Genomic DNA, 14,695 nt, shown 5'->3' on the forward strand with positions numbered 1-14,695 from the left:
TTAGCCTTTCCTGGATGATAGCGAATCTCACATTCGTAGTCGTTGACCAATTCGACCCAATGTCGCTGTCTCATGTTCAACTCCTTCTGGTCGAAGATGTGTTGTAGGCTCTTGTGGTCTGTAAAGATAGTGCATTTGGTACCATATAGGTAGTGTCTCCAGATTTTAAGAGCGAAGACCACCGCCCCAAGTTCTAAATCATGAGTGTCTGTAATGGACAACAAATTTAAAACTTACCAAAAGCAAATCGCTAAAGAATATTGAGGGAGTATTCGAGTGCCGTCAACCATTAAACTTAAGGGTAAGTTTCATGTGCTCTAGCTTATAGTAAACTTTTAACTCTATTCTCGTACAGTCTAAATGGCGGGATTCCATCACCCCAATGACCCCTACTACCCCAACCAAGGTAATGGAGGGTGGATTGAAGAAGATCCTGAAGAAGACGAAGAGCCTATAGAGTTGGAGGGAGGGGATGACTTTGGCACGGATTCGGAGCCAAAAATTATAAATCCACCAATCCCACAATCTCCCGTCCACGTGAGGAATTTCCAAGGACCCACTCCAGTGTGGGGAAGTCACCTCCATCATTGGAGCCAACATCAAAGCTTACGCCCTCCTTACGGCATGTGCCGAGACTTCTATGATATGAGAGGCGGGGGATCAGCCGACCGCGCACTTCCGGTCATGGTTGGCAAACTCGCCAACCAATGCTATCAATCCGGAGTGCAAGCCAACCAAATTCGAGAGGTCAATGTGGAAGTAAAAATCCACACGGCCGATATCAACCGCCTAGAGTTGTTGCAGAACGACATCCACATTCGCGTCGAATCGTTTCAAGCACAAGCAAATGCGGCCTTCGCAGAATTAAGAGAACAACAAGCTGCGTTTGATAGACACCTCATGGAGTCGAAGCAGTCCGACACGGAGTCGAGCTCCAAACGCAAAGCGCACCGCAAGTAGTACTTGCCCAACTCTCAAATTTTGTTATAAATTAGGACTTCGGATAAAAGTATTATTTTCTTTAAATTGTTCTGTAATCGGAGGCCTTTAGAAAGGCCAAGAAATTTTGTCTAGACCCCGCTGTAACACAACTATATGTTTAATATATATAAGGGTATACCCCTTTTCTTGTTGTTGTTAATCATGCGCAAATCGTTCGATTCATTGGTACAGCTATTCAAACTTTACTTTCAAGCTCAAAACATTGTGTCAGTCAAACCCAACTTCTTAGAACTATTAGAAGTTAACTCAATATCATTCAACTCTGAACTGCCAAAACTTATAAATTTTTCCATATTTTTTCTTTTGGCAGCACGATGCCTCCCCGTCCAAACCTAAGGCCCAGGCCGGGCACGGTACCACCACCACCTCCACCACCAGCTTATGATCCAGCCATGGTCCAGGCTGCTATCACAGCAGCAGTAACTGCAGCCCTCTCGCAAATAAACTCTCATAAAAATGGAGGGGCGGGAAGCAGCACGAATCATCCAAATCATGGCACTAGTCATGGTCAAGGAAGAGAATGTACTTACAAGGAGTTCTCTAACGCTAAGCCAAAAACTTTTAATGGAACTGGGGGAGTCATTGCACTAATGAAATGGTTCGAGAAGACCGAAACGGTCTTCGAGATCTGCTCATGCCTAGAAGCAAGCAAAGTCAAGTTCGCTGCTTGCACTTTCGTGGATCGAGCCCTCACTTGGTGGAAAAGCCATGTGAATTCAGTGACGCTCACTGTCGCCAACGCCATGAGTTGGGACGATCTAAAGGTTCTACTACTGGAAGAATACTGCCTGGGCGAAGTGCAAAAGCTGGAGCAGGAGCTCTGGAATCTGAAAATGACTGGGTATGACCTAGTCACCTACACAGCTAGGTTCAACGACCTCGCTGCACTGTGCCTTACCATGGTCAACCTAGAATCAAAGAAGGTTGAAAGGTACATTTGGGGGTTGTCATCCCATATTCAAGGGCATGTCCTAGCTTCCGGCCCTGTTACCTATAATAGCGCTAAACGCCTGGCTCAGCGACTCATCGACCACGGAGTAAAACCCAGTATCATTTCAACAACTGCAAATCCACCTAGGGAGGCTCAGGGCCAGAGTAGGCCTTGGAACAAAAGGAGGGGACAAACTCTCCAGGAAAACCCTAAGAAACAACAAGTAATAGCGACCCACGCTATGACTGTACCTGTGAACCCTGCCCCCACAAGCTCATATAATGGGAAACTTCCTAAATGCAACCGATGCAGCTTCCACCACCACGGTCCTTGCCCTGATCTTCAATGCACCAAGTGTAATAAGAAGGGACATACAGCCCGCTATTGCAAAGGGCCAACCTAACCATCCGTCCCCACTACTAATACCGGGGTAAGTCGCGCCTGCTTTGAGTGCGGAGACACGGGGCACTACCGCAGGGACTGCCCAAAGGCAAACAACCGGAATACCGGCGGAAGGGGGCGAGTTTTCACAATGGGACAAGATGAAGCCATTGCGGACCCTACTGTTGTTACGGGTACGTTTCTTCTCGACAACTCGTATGCATGCATTTTGTTTGATAGTGGAGCGGAAAGGAGTTTTGTGAGTCACGACTTTAAAGGCCTGCTAAAATCAATACCACAATCATTAAGTGAACCATTCATAGTAGAAATGGCCAACGGGAAAACCGAAGGCACTAAGGAGATATACTTAAACTGCACCCTAACTTTAAACGATAATCCCTTTTCAATCAACCTCATGCCAGTCTCGATTAAGAGTTTCGATGTCATCATTGGCATGGATTGGCTGAGTTCTCATCATGCGGACATTCTATGTTACGATAAGGCCGTTCGCCTTAATCTGCCAACCGGCGAAACTTTCATTGTCTTGGGCGACAAACCAAGTACCACTCTTCGTATCATCTCAAGTATCCAAGCTCGGAAATGCCTACGCAAGGAGTGTCACACATTCTTGGCACATGTTGTAGATGTGAAACGCGAAGTCCAAGACATCAAGAGTGTGCCCGACGTACGCGATTTTCCCGACGTTTTTCCCGAGGACCTTCCGGGAATACCACCCGCGAGACAAGTTGAGTTCCGAATCGATCTAGTTCCCGGAGCTACCCCAGTAGCCAAAGCACCCTATCGATTAGCCCCGGCAAAGATGCAAGAGCTATCCAGCCAACTGAATGAACTACTTGGAAAAGGATTCATCAGGCCGATCTTCTCGCCATGGGGAGCACCCGTACTGTTCGTGAAAAAGAAGGATGGATCATTCAGAATGTGCATCGACTACCGAGAACTCAACAAACTTACCATCAAGAACCGATACCCCCTACCCCGAACCGATGACTTATTCGACCAACTCCAAGGAGCCAACTACTTCTCCAAGATCGATCTGAGGTCGGGATATCACCAGCTGCGAGTCCTGGAGAGTGATATTCCCAAGACGGCCTTCCGAACACGATACGGACATTACGAGTTCGTAGTGATGCCGTTCGAACTAACCAATGCCCCGGCCGTGTTCATGGATCTAATGAATCGGGTATGTCGTCCATTCTTGGATAAATTCGTGATAGTATTCATAGACGACATACTCATTTATTCAAAGAATAAAGAAGAGCATGGTCAACATCTGAGGCAAGTTTTAGAGACGTTACGGACTGAGAGACTATATGCAAAATTCTCAAAATGTGAATTTTGGATTAGAAAGGTGGACTTCCTTGGTCACGTGGTCAGCAAGGAAGGAATCCACGTGGATCCATCAAAAATCAAGGCTATCAAAAACTGGTCTGCGCCAACTACACCAACAGAAATTCGCCAATTTCTAGGTCTTGCTGGTTATTACCGAAGGTTCATCCAGAATTTCTCCAGCATCGCAAAGCCTCTTACCGCCTTAACCCAGAAAGGTGTGACCTACAATTGGGGAGAAAAGCAAGATGCTGCATTTCAGACTTTGAAACAGGCCCTTTGCAGCGCGCCCATCCTTTCTCTCCCAGAAGGGACCGAAGATTTTGTGGTGTATTGCGACGCTCATTCCAAAATGGGTGTATATTTTCCAGAAAACGCAGTATTTCAAATGTAAAAAGTTGTGATTTGTTGTGTTGAAAGTGAATGTATTAGATCCAGAAAATCTCATATTTTCCCTAATGGTTGAGATACGAGTTGTTGTGTTTTCCAAGAAAACCCTTATTTTCTTATAAAAGTATGAAATGCATAAAAATGTTCGTGTTATAAGTTGTAAATAATTGCACCAGGAAAATCCCTTATTTTCCTATTAGTTGTTTGGTTTGTATGCAGGAGAAATCCTTATTTTCTTAATATAATTGGCAGTCTCTAAGACCGAAAATCGCAAGAAACCGACGTTCTCAAAAGTTGTGTCATAGTTTTATATAGTAAAACTATACGAAGATCGCATTTATTAGATGAAGAATAGTTTTAATGGCTAGTCGTTCATAAAAGCATAATACCATAATAATTGTATATCCGATGAGTTTTATAACCATACTAAACATAATATGCCTGTAACGACGTTCTTCAGGCGTCGCAGCGTTATGACAACTGTCACCCCAAAAGACGGACTGTAGCTAACAGTCAGGGCGCGGGATCATGACTTCCCGTATAGATCTATACACATTTGACACGTTCTCCGAACGAGAGACTCTGGTTATAGACAGGACTTGCATCATTATTTTCTAATAAAGAAAAGTAACGTTTGAAGATATACACGTCTCATGGATTCTCAATTAAGCCCGTATTAAAGTGATAGTTTTCTATGCAAAGTTTATCCCTTTTTCACAATGTTTGACAAAGCAAAATCATAAGTTTTTAGAATGTATAAAACGACTTAACAACGAAAGTTACTTTGAAATCATTATATACTTTGTATAATGTCTGATGCACGCAAAGTATGACAAGAGTTTTCCATAATAGTAATGAGTTCCAAGTGATTTATTCGGTAAAACAAGTGAAGTGAAACTTTATAAAATACACGATAATAACTGTATGTTTACTTGTATCCCCCCCCCCCCCCTAAAAGAGTATAAAAGCATTTAAAATGTATTTAAAGTGTGTTTGAAAGGGGTGTGAACTCACTTGAAAGTTTGAAGATAGCAAGATGGAAAACCGGGCAAAGTTTCGTCTCGGGAAATGGATTTTCCTCGGAAATCTCGGGATTCCTCGGGAGAAAAATCGACCTTCGGGACTTGCACAAAATGACCAGGGCTTCGGGGTAGTGCGAGCACGGAAAACGAGGTAAAACGCAAGAAAAAGGAGAGAGAATGGGCCATTTTCCCAGGAACCCTCGCATGCTATTTATAGGGGGGCCTGAGAGGCCACGTACGCGGGGCGTACGCTTGTACGCAGCGCGTACGCGTACGTCATGCGTGACCGAAGCCTCGACTGCCTCGGCCTCGGATGGGACGGCTCAGGCAGTCGGGTCGGATGGGACGGGTCGGGTCGGGTGCCTCGCATAGGGCGACGTGGACGGTTTGAGGCCAAGTTCCTCGGGTACGCGGGGCGTACAGGAGTACGCAGCGCGTACCTCGGATGAGGACGCTGACACCCCTTCGGATAATACCGAAGTTTTATAAAAAAATATATATAAATTAATTATCAAACTTCGAAAATTCATATCTCCTTCATACGAACTCCATTTTTGACGTTCTTTATATCCCCGTGAAGGTGAGACTACGATCTACAACTTTCATTTAGATTTCGTTGGCAAATTCCGGAATTATTTTTATTATTTATTTATTAAAATGACGTGATTAAGGAATTTCTTTAAAAATTCATAACTTATTCATACGATGTCCGATTTGAGCGTTCTTTTTATGCATGTTTGTAGTTTAACGATATCTACGACTTTCATTTAGACACCTAAGGTCGGAAAGTGTTTTATTGAAACTTTGCGTTTTTACGCAACTTCGCATTGCTGGTTTTTGTCGGAAAACTTAGAATGAGCATAACTTCTTCGTTATAACTCGGATTTTTGTGTTATTTATATGTTTGGAAACCTTAAGTCGATAACTACCACATAGTGTACTCCAAATAGAGTTTTTGAATACTTCATTTTTCGATGATATTCTATTTCCTTTCTCAAAGAGGTTACAGGACTCGATTTTTACTGACTTGAAATAACGGGTTGTTACATCATCCCCCCGTTAGAGGGAATTTCGTCCCGAAATTTTAATACAAAAGAAGAGTCTTAGGGGCTGGGGAAGAGATGTGGATACTTCTGTTGCATTTGATCTTCTCGTTCCCACGTGAACTCAGGTCCCCTCTTAGCATTCCATCGGACCTTTACTATTGGAATGCGACTCTGTTTAGTTCGTTTAACTTCCCTATCCATGATCTCGACGGGTTCTTCCACAAAGTTAAGATTTTCATTTAATTCGATCTCATCGAGTGGAATTACAAGTGTTTCGTCGGACAGACACTTCTTCAGGTTTGATACGTGGAATACTGGATGTACTTTGTTAAGCTCAATTGGAAGTCGGAGTTTGTAGGCTACTGGACCAATCCTTGAAATGATTTCGAAGGGTCCAATGTACCTAGGATTTAGCTTCCCACGCTTTCCAAAGCGTATCATTCCCTTCCAGGGTGAGACCTTCAGTAGTACCCGATCGCCAATCTGAAATTCCAAGGGTTTACGTCTTTTGTCGGCATAGCTCTTTTGCCTATCCCTCGAGGATTTCAGTCGTTCTCGTATTTGCACGATCTTTTCAGTAGTTTCCCTGATGATCTCTGGACCAGTGAGGGTGCTATCAGGGACTAGACCTTTTGCTAGTTGTGTGTCTCCCACTTCCATCCAGCACAGAGGTGATATGCACTTACGGCCGTAAAGGGCTTCAAATGGAGCAGTATTGATACTAGTATGATAACTATTGTTATAAGAGAACTCAACCAAAGGTAAGTGAACATCCCATGCTTTACCAAAGTCGATTACACATGCTCGCAACATGTCTTCCAAGGTTTGGATCGTTCTTTCGCTCTGTCCGTCAGTTTGGGGGTGATAGGCAGTACTCATGTCCAATCTTGTTCCCATGGATTTTTGCAATGATTGCCAGAATCTAGACGTGAATCTGCTATCTCTATCCGAGATGATAGACATTGGCACTCCGTGAAGTCGTACGATCTCTCGGATGTAGATTCTTGATAGCTTTTCCATTTTATCAGTTTCCTTGATCGGTAGGAAATGAGCGGACTTGGTTAATCTATCGACGATTACCCAAATAGTATCTTGGCCATCCTGAGTTTTGGGCAGTTTCGTTATAAAGTCCATGGAAATCCGCTCCCATTTCCACTCAGGAATTTCAGGTTGTTGGAGTAGTCCTGAGGGTTTCTGGTGTTCTATTTTGATCTTGGCGCAAGTCAAACACCTGCTCACATATGTAGCGATCTCTTCTTTCATGTTTGGCCACTAGTAGAGTTGTTTGAGATCTTGATACATCTTGTCTGACCCGGGGTGTACGGAGTATGGAGTCTTGTGTGCCTCGCTCATAACTACCTCTCTAAGTCCACCAAACGGCGGAAACGTTTGGGGGCGGAGGACATCATATTCAGTATCATAACAGTTCATAGAAAGGAAAGTATACACCACCATATATATTAAAGTTTCCAAGATGTTTACATAATTGTATTCATTACATGTTCAAAAGATAAATACATAAACATCATCCAAAAGAAGTAATTAACGCCAGCGCGTTAATCCCAAAAGTTGATTCCCAAACCTGCTTAGCGGTTCCCTAAGAATACAAGTTATTTCAAAGAAAAAGTGTCAACAATTAAGTTGGTGAGTTCATAAGTAGTTTAGAAAAATTGGATGCCATTCCAAAATGGGTGTATATTTTCCAGAAAACGCAGCATTTCAAATGTAAAGAGTTGTGATTTGTTGTGTGGAAAGTGAATGTATTAGATCCAGAAAATCTCATATTTTCCCTAATGGTTGAGATACGAGTTGTTGTGTTTTCCAAGAAAACCTTTATTTTCTTATAAAAGTATGAAATGCATAAAAATGTTCGTGTTATAAGTTGTAAATAATTGCACCAGGAAAATCCCTTATTTTCCTATTAGTTGTTTGGTTTGTATGCAGGAGAAATCCTTATTTTCTTAATATAATTGGCAGTCTCTAAGACCGAAAATCGCAAGAAACCGACGTTCTCAAAAGTTGTGTCATAGTTTTATATAGTAAAACTATACGAAGATCGCATTTATTAGATGAAGAATAGTTTTAATGGCTAGTCGTTCATAAAAGCATAATACCATAATAATTGTATATCCGATGAGTTTTATAACCATACTAAACATAATATGCCTGTAACGACGTTCTTCAGGCGTCGCAGCGTTATGACAACTGTCACCCCAAAAGACGGACTGTAGCTAACAGTCAGGGCGCGGGATCATGACTTCCCGTATAGATCTATACACATTTGACACGTTCTCCGAACGAGAGACTCTGGTTATAGACAGGACTTGCATCATTACTTTCTAATAAAGAAAAGTAACGTTTGAAGATATACACGTCTCATGGATTCTCAATTAAGCCCATATTAAAGTGATAGTTTTCTATGAAAAGTTTATCCCTTTTTCACAATGTTTGACAAAGCAAAATCATAAGTTTTTAGAATGTATAAAACAACTTAACAACGAAAGTTAATTTGAAATCATTATATACTTTGTATAATGTCTGATGCACGCAAAGTATGACAAGAGTTTTCCATAATAGTAATGAGTTCCAAGTGATTTATTCGGTAAAACAAGTGAAGTGAAACTTTATAAAATACATGATAATAACCGTATGTTTACTTGTATCCCCCCCCCCCTAAAAGTGTATAAAAGCATTTAAAATGTATTTAAAGTGTGTTTGAAAGGGGTATGAACTCACTTGAAAGTTTGAAGATAGCAAGATGGAAAATCGGGCAAAGTTTCGTCTTGGAAAATGGATTTTCCTCGGAAATCTCGGGATTCCTCGGGAGAAAAATCGACCTTCGGGACTTGCACAAAATGACCAGGGCTTCGGGGTAGTGCGAGCACGGAAAACGAGGTAAAACGCAAGAAAAAGGAGAGAGAATGGGCCATTTTCCCGGGAACCCTCGCATGCTATTTATAGGGGGGCCTGAGAGGCCACGTACGCGGGGCGTATGCTTGTACGCAGCGCGTACGCGTACGTCATGCGTGACCGAAGCCTCGACTGCCTCGGCCTCGGATGGGACGGCTCAGGCAGTCGGGTCGGATGGGACGGGTCGGGTCGGGTGCCTCGCATAGGGCGACGTGGACGGTTTGAGGCCAAGTTCCTCGGGTACGCGGGGCGTACAGGAGTACGCAGCGCGTACCTCGGATGAGGACGCTGACACCCCTTTGGATAATACCGAAGTTTTATAAAAAATATATATAAATTAATTATCAAACTTCGAAAATTCATATCTCCTTCATACGAACTCCATTTTTGACGTTCTTTATATCCCCGTGAAGGTGAGACTACGATCTACAACTTTCATTTAGATTTCGTTGGCAAATTCCGGAATTATTTTTATTATTTATTTATTAAAATGACGTGATTAAGGAATTTCTTTAAAAATTCATAACTTATTCATACGATGTCCGATTTGAGCGTTCTTTTTATGCATGTTTGTAGTTTAACGATATCTACGACTTTCATTTAGACACCTAAGGTCGGAAAGTGTTTTATTGAAACTTTGCGTTTTTACGCAACTTCGCATTGCTGGTTTTTGTCGGAAAACTTAGAATGAGCATAACTTCTTCGTTATAACTCGGATTTTTGTGTTATTTATATGTTTGGAAACCTTAAGTCGATAACTACCACATAGTGTACTCCAAATAGAGTTTTTGAATACTTCATTTTTCGATGATATTCTATTTCCTTTCTCAAAGAGGTTACAGGACTCGATTTTTACTGACTTGAAATAACGGGTTGTTACACATACTCTTCTAACCCCATACAACCCCGAATTCACTCGAGTCTAGCAATACTCGACGGTTTCTCCTTCAACCACACAATCAGGACCAACTTCATCCGACTCGTCGAGTTCATCATCCACATATAAATGTGTCTAGTCTATGACTCGACGAGTTGTATGAACAATTCGTCAAGTCCATCTTCATAACTAAGGAGATTGCCTTGGACTCGCCGAGTTCTTCCTTGAACTTGGCGAGTACGATGAACTTCATGACCATTATGGACTCGGGCCGACTGAGTCCCTTTCCAAGCTCACTCATACCCTCAACAGAAGGGTTTGGGGCATAAATTGGTCGGACTCACCGAGTCCCACAACTGAATCACCGAGTCTCTTATGCCCAACATTATTCAGACGATTTTCAACTAGCTTAAGGCATCCAAGACCCAGATCTGGCCTCCTAGGGTCGTGATATCACATAAAGCCACTAGCTTTGTACCCATGCATGGCCCTTTTTGCCCAACATTATTCAGGCGATTATTCAAACGATTTTCAACTAGCTTTGTACCCATGCATGGCCCTTTTTGCTCAAAAGGCCAAAACAACTCCTTAAACTTTGCATGAAGAGGTATAATGGCATAAAGCTTCCACCTTTATGCCTCTACTACTCTGAACACCTCTAAATCTGGAAGGATCTAGCTTGGGGACGTCCAAATTCCACAAGACATCCTTCTTAGACCATAAACTCCATAAAAAGGGACATAAAGAGATCTATCAAACTAGAAGTCAAGGTGAGAACTTGATTACCAGAAAAAAAAAAAAGATGATGAAGCAAACTTCCTGGATCTACAACTTTGCAGGTCAATGAAAAAGTATTGTTTCCATTCCTTCCTCCTTTATTCTATTTTGCAGGTCAATGATGGTGAACCAAAAATGATGGGTCTATTATTCTATTTTGCAGGTCAATGAAAAAGTATTATTTTAAAAACAGAGCTTTGTTTTTCTGCTTATACATGTTGGATACGACCTAAGAATGAGAGGGGATTTTTCAAGAATTTAAAGAGTGTTTTTAAGAATTTTTATTCTTTTGATGTATTTTAGTTTTTAATTGTATTTTAAGTTCATTTTAATAAAAGCGCAAATAGATTCGCAAGAATATATTTTACATTAAAATTTGTATCATTTAAATGCTATGTTATTTAACTTATTCTTACAGAATGAATGAAGAATGATGTGATACTGAACAAATCCTTAAAATTTCAAGATTCAAGACTCTTTATTATTTTATGGTTGACATTCTCATTGAATATCATTCTAACTGTATATAATTCTAATAAAATAGAATCAATTATGATTAAACATTATGTTAGAGTTGAAATTTAAGGATTTTTAAAATAAAAATTAATTATCCCTTAAAATTTGAAATTTTCTGTTTTAAATCTATTTTAAGTGACTAAAATACCATATTTTGAAATTTTTGTATGATTATATGTTATATGTTAGTCCATTGTAATATCATAGACTATCATATAATAGTCCTTCATTTTTTTCATCTATTGGTCCAGAATTATCCTTATACGACCACACAATAAATATCATCAACATTATAATCTATATATATATATATATATATATATATATATATATATATATATATATATATATATATATATATAGGTTATAGATCCGGTAAAAAAAAAATTTCTACATATTTTTTTGACGAACAAAAAAAATGAATCACTAGATGATTCATTTGTAAGATGATTCACAAGAAAAAATTCTCAAAAAAACATCTTTATAATTCATTTTTAAGTAAATTAAGAAAAAAAATCAATTTTATGACAATTTTAGTGAATAACAACAAAATCATTATATAAATGAATCATTGAGATATTTTTTTTTGAGAATTTTTTCTTGTGAATTATCTTACAAATGAATCATCTAATGATTCATTTTATTTGTTCGCGAAAAAAATATGTAGAAAAAAAACTTCTTACCTTGCTACCAAATATTTCCTTCTTATTTGATCATGACTATATATATATATATATATATATATATATATATATATATATATATATATATATATATATATATATATATATATAGTGGCGGAACTATATGGGACGTTAGGGGTACTACAACATCTCAAAAAAAATTGTTTTAGCTAAAGAAATTATATCATGTTTTTTAATACCCCAGATATGATAACCACATAGAATATATATTGATAATGTTTGTATCCCCATATAAAAATTTTCAGCTGCGCCGCTATATATATATATATATATATATATATATATATATATATATATATATATATATATATATATATATATATATATTTTTATGAAGATATTTCCAATATTTTCTATATAAGACAATTGCAAAAGTTTAGCTTGATACATTATAGTCACTTTTTCAAGAAAATTGTATTTTTGTTGGCACCATGATATAGAAATATTAGGGCGCCTTGACCCACGAAATTTATACAAAATAACTCATCTACGTGACAATAAATTATTTGCCCTTTTAAAAGAATGGATGTGGCACGTTTATAAAACATTTCACACCTAAAATACCATGATCATATACACGAAAAAACACATTAAACCTTAATAAATTTGCAAATGAACGAGACACCAAGTCGTACTAAGTTTGATGTGAGTGGTCAATTGATCATGTCGTATATGAGATCATAAATCACGTGCATTGATTGAACGAAAATGGGCCCACCCACTATTAATCTACAGACCACAATGAAAAGAATAAAAAAGAAGGCCCAATAAGGTAGAGGGACCACCTCTACTTTATCCACAAATACAATCACTTCCTACCAACTTCACCTCATCTTTCAACATCAAACATAAAAGCTTCAATCACAATTCACACATAATTAATGAAATAAAACAGAACCAAATTCAATGAACTCCTTATAAATAAAATAAGATGAAAAGAAAGAAAAACAAATAAATTGTTTTCCTTCCTTTTATTACAATCACAAATTAAAATGATTCACAAAAAATTTAAAACTCGCTTGAGAGGGGAGCATGGTCGTGATTCATGAACACGTTAGGGTAAATGAGTCCCGCTAGGCCACCTCCGATAAGTGGTCCAACCCAGTAGATCCAGTGGCCGGAGAAATCTCCACTAGCCACCGCAGGTCCAAAAGATCTGGCAGGGTTCATTGATCCACCAGAGAATGCACCGGCTGCCAAAATGTTGGCACCCACAATGAATCCAATGGCCATGGGTGCAATTGTTCCCAAGGAGCCCTTCTTTGGATCACATGCGGTGGCGTATACTGTGTAAACCAATGCAAATGTGATAATTATCTCCATCACAACTCCTTGAATTGCTCCAACTCCGGCAGCAACACCATGTATAGGCACTGCCTGAAAAAATCACAAGGTATAAAATAAGTACATATCCAAGATTTACAAGGTATAAAATAAGTACATATCCAAGATGTACAACAGCACATGGTTATGAATAATGAATTCTAACTGATTTATGACAAACAAGTATGTTGAGTTGTATTTTTCAGAAAGTTATGGGCAGACAAGTAACGTTTATTTGTATACACGTACATACCATAAAAAATAAAAATTATAGTGTCTTGTAGTGTTAAAAAAGTAGAATGAGAAAAATTGTGACCCTACTTTATCATCTTAAAAGAATAATAATAGTGATACAACACTAAGTCACTAACACTAAAACATAGCCTAAAATCATTAAAACCTCCCAAATCGTTTTGCTTAAAAACATTGGTTGTATTTTAATATTATTGTTCATGATTATATATTTATATACATATTCACCAAAACCGAAAGAAATTTTTTTTATGGGTCAATGATATATTCTGATGATCATCGGTTAATTTTAAAGCTTCTTGCTTACCAGTCCTCCGGTGACGAAACTGAGAAGGTAGCATGCGGCGACGGAGCCAACTAGTTGTGCAATCCAGTAAATGATTCCGGTTAGGATGGTGATCTGACCACCAACAGCCAATCCGAAGGTGACAGCTGGGTTGACGTGGCCTCCGGAGATGTTAGCGGCGATAGCAACGGCTACGAAGAGTGCAAATCCATGGCAAACTGCCACTGCAACAAGACCCGCCGGATCTAGGGCGGCGTCTGCCGTCAACTTGCCTGCATAAAAGTCAAGAAGATTATCACGTAGGTACAGCTAGCAACGTGAATTTGCATGGGAAATTAATAAAGGGTTTTGTTGATTAAATAATTAAAAGGTATGTGATTCAGTGATTGGCTACCGTATGCGATGGCGGAGCCGACGCCGGCGAAGACAAAGAGGAGGGTGGAGATGAACTCTGCAATGTAGGCTTTGATGGACCCAAAGCTAAAGGAGTCATCGAAACGACCAAATGCAATTCCTGGCATTTTGGAATATTATTAAATAGTTATATTAAAGAAACTGAGAGAGTGAAGAAGAGATGAGGAGAATTGGGAGTGGCACTTTGCAAATGACACTTAAAGCCCCTTTATATAATGAAAGTTTTCAAATATAATAATAATAAAATTAATTTTTAATAATTATCATAATTGATAATTTTGTTTTATTGCATACATGTCCATACAAAACCTATTTTTTTATATGTGAAATTGTTGCCTTTTAATGGCAATGACATGACACATGACTATTCTTTTATCATTTTACTATTAATTTGATTATGTTTGTCATGCCTAAATTTAAGAAACTAGTTAAATATGAAACGAGATAAGTGGATAAAAATCGTTACGTATCCTTTATCAACATAACCACATAAATTAATGGATTCATAACATGTTAA

The 14,695-nt window shown here is 39.1% G+C and overlaps 1 protein-coding gene across 1 annotated transcript; it reads right to left on the minus strand.

The window, feature by feature from the left end:
* Positions 1-12,805: 12,805 nt before the first annotated feature.
* On the minus strand, positions 12,806-14,378 carry LOC145045681 (aquaporin TIP2-1-like). Its single transcript, XM_078994002.1, has 3 exons — positions 14,159-14,378; positions 13,786-14,036; positions 12,806-13,280 (listed from the first exon to the last, which is right to left on the minus strand). Exons 1-3 carry the CDS (start codon positions 14,283-14,285, stop codon positions 12,912-12,914), a joined length of 747 nt encoding a protein of 248 aa, XP_078850128.1. The 5' UTR covers positions 14,286-14,378; the 3' UTR covers positions 12,806-12,911.
* Between the last annotated feature and the right edge of the window lie 317 nt (positions 14,379-14,695).

Source organism: Lactuca saligna, chromosome 5 (assembly GCF_052625555.1).
Source record: "Lactuca saligna cultivar CGN05327 chromosome 5, ASM5262555v1, whole genome shotgun sequence".
Taxonomy (NCBI): Eukaryota; Viridiplantae; Streptophyta; class Magnoliopsida; order Asterales; family Asteraceae; genus Lactuca; species Lactuca saligna.

Bases quoted from the DNA above. Each gene is read 5' to 3' on its own strand.
- LOC145045681 (XM_078994002.1), bottom strand. From the start codon at position 14,285: ATGCCAGGAATTGCATTTGGTCGTTTCGATGACTCCTTTAGCTTTGGG. The intron at 14,037-14,158 runs GTAGCCAATCAC...ACTTTTATGCAG, and splicing joins CGGCTCCGCCATCGCATACG to GCAAGTTGACGGCAGACGCC. The intron at 13,281-13,785 runs GTAAGCAAGAAG...TGATTTTTTCAG, and splicing joins GTTTCGTCACCGGAGGACTG to GCAGTGCCTATACATGGTGT.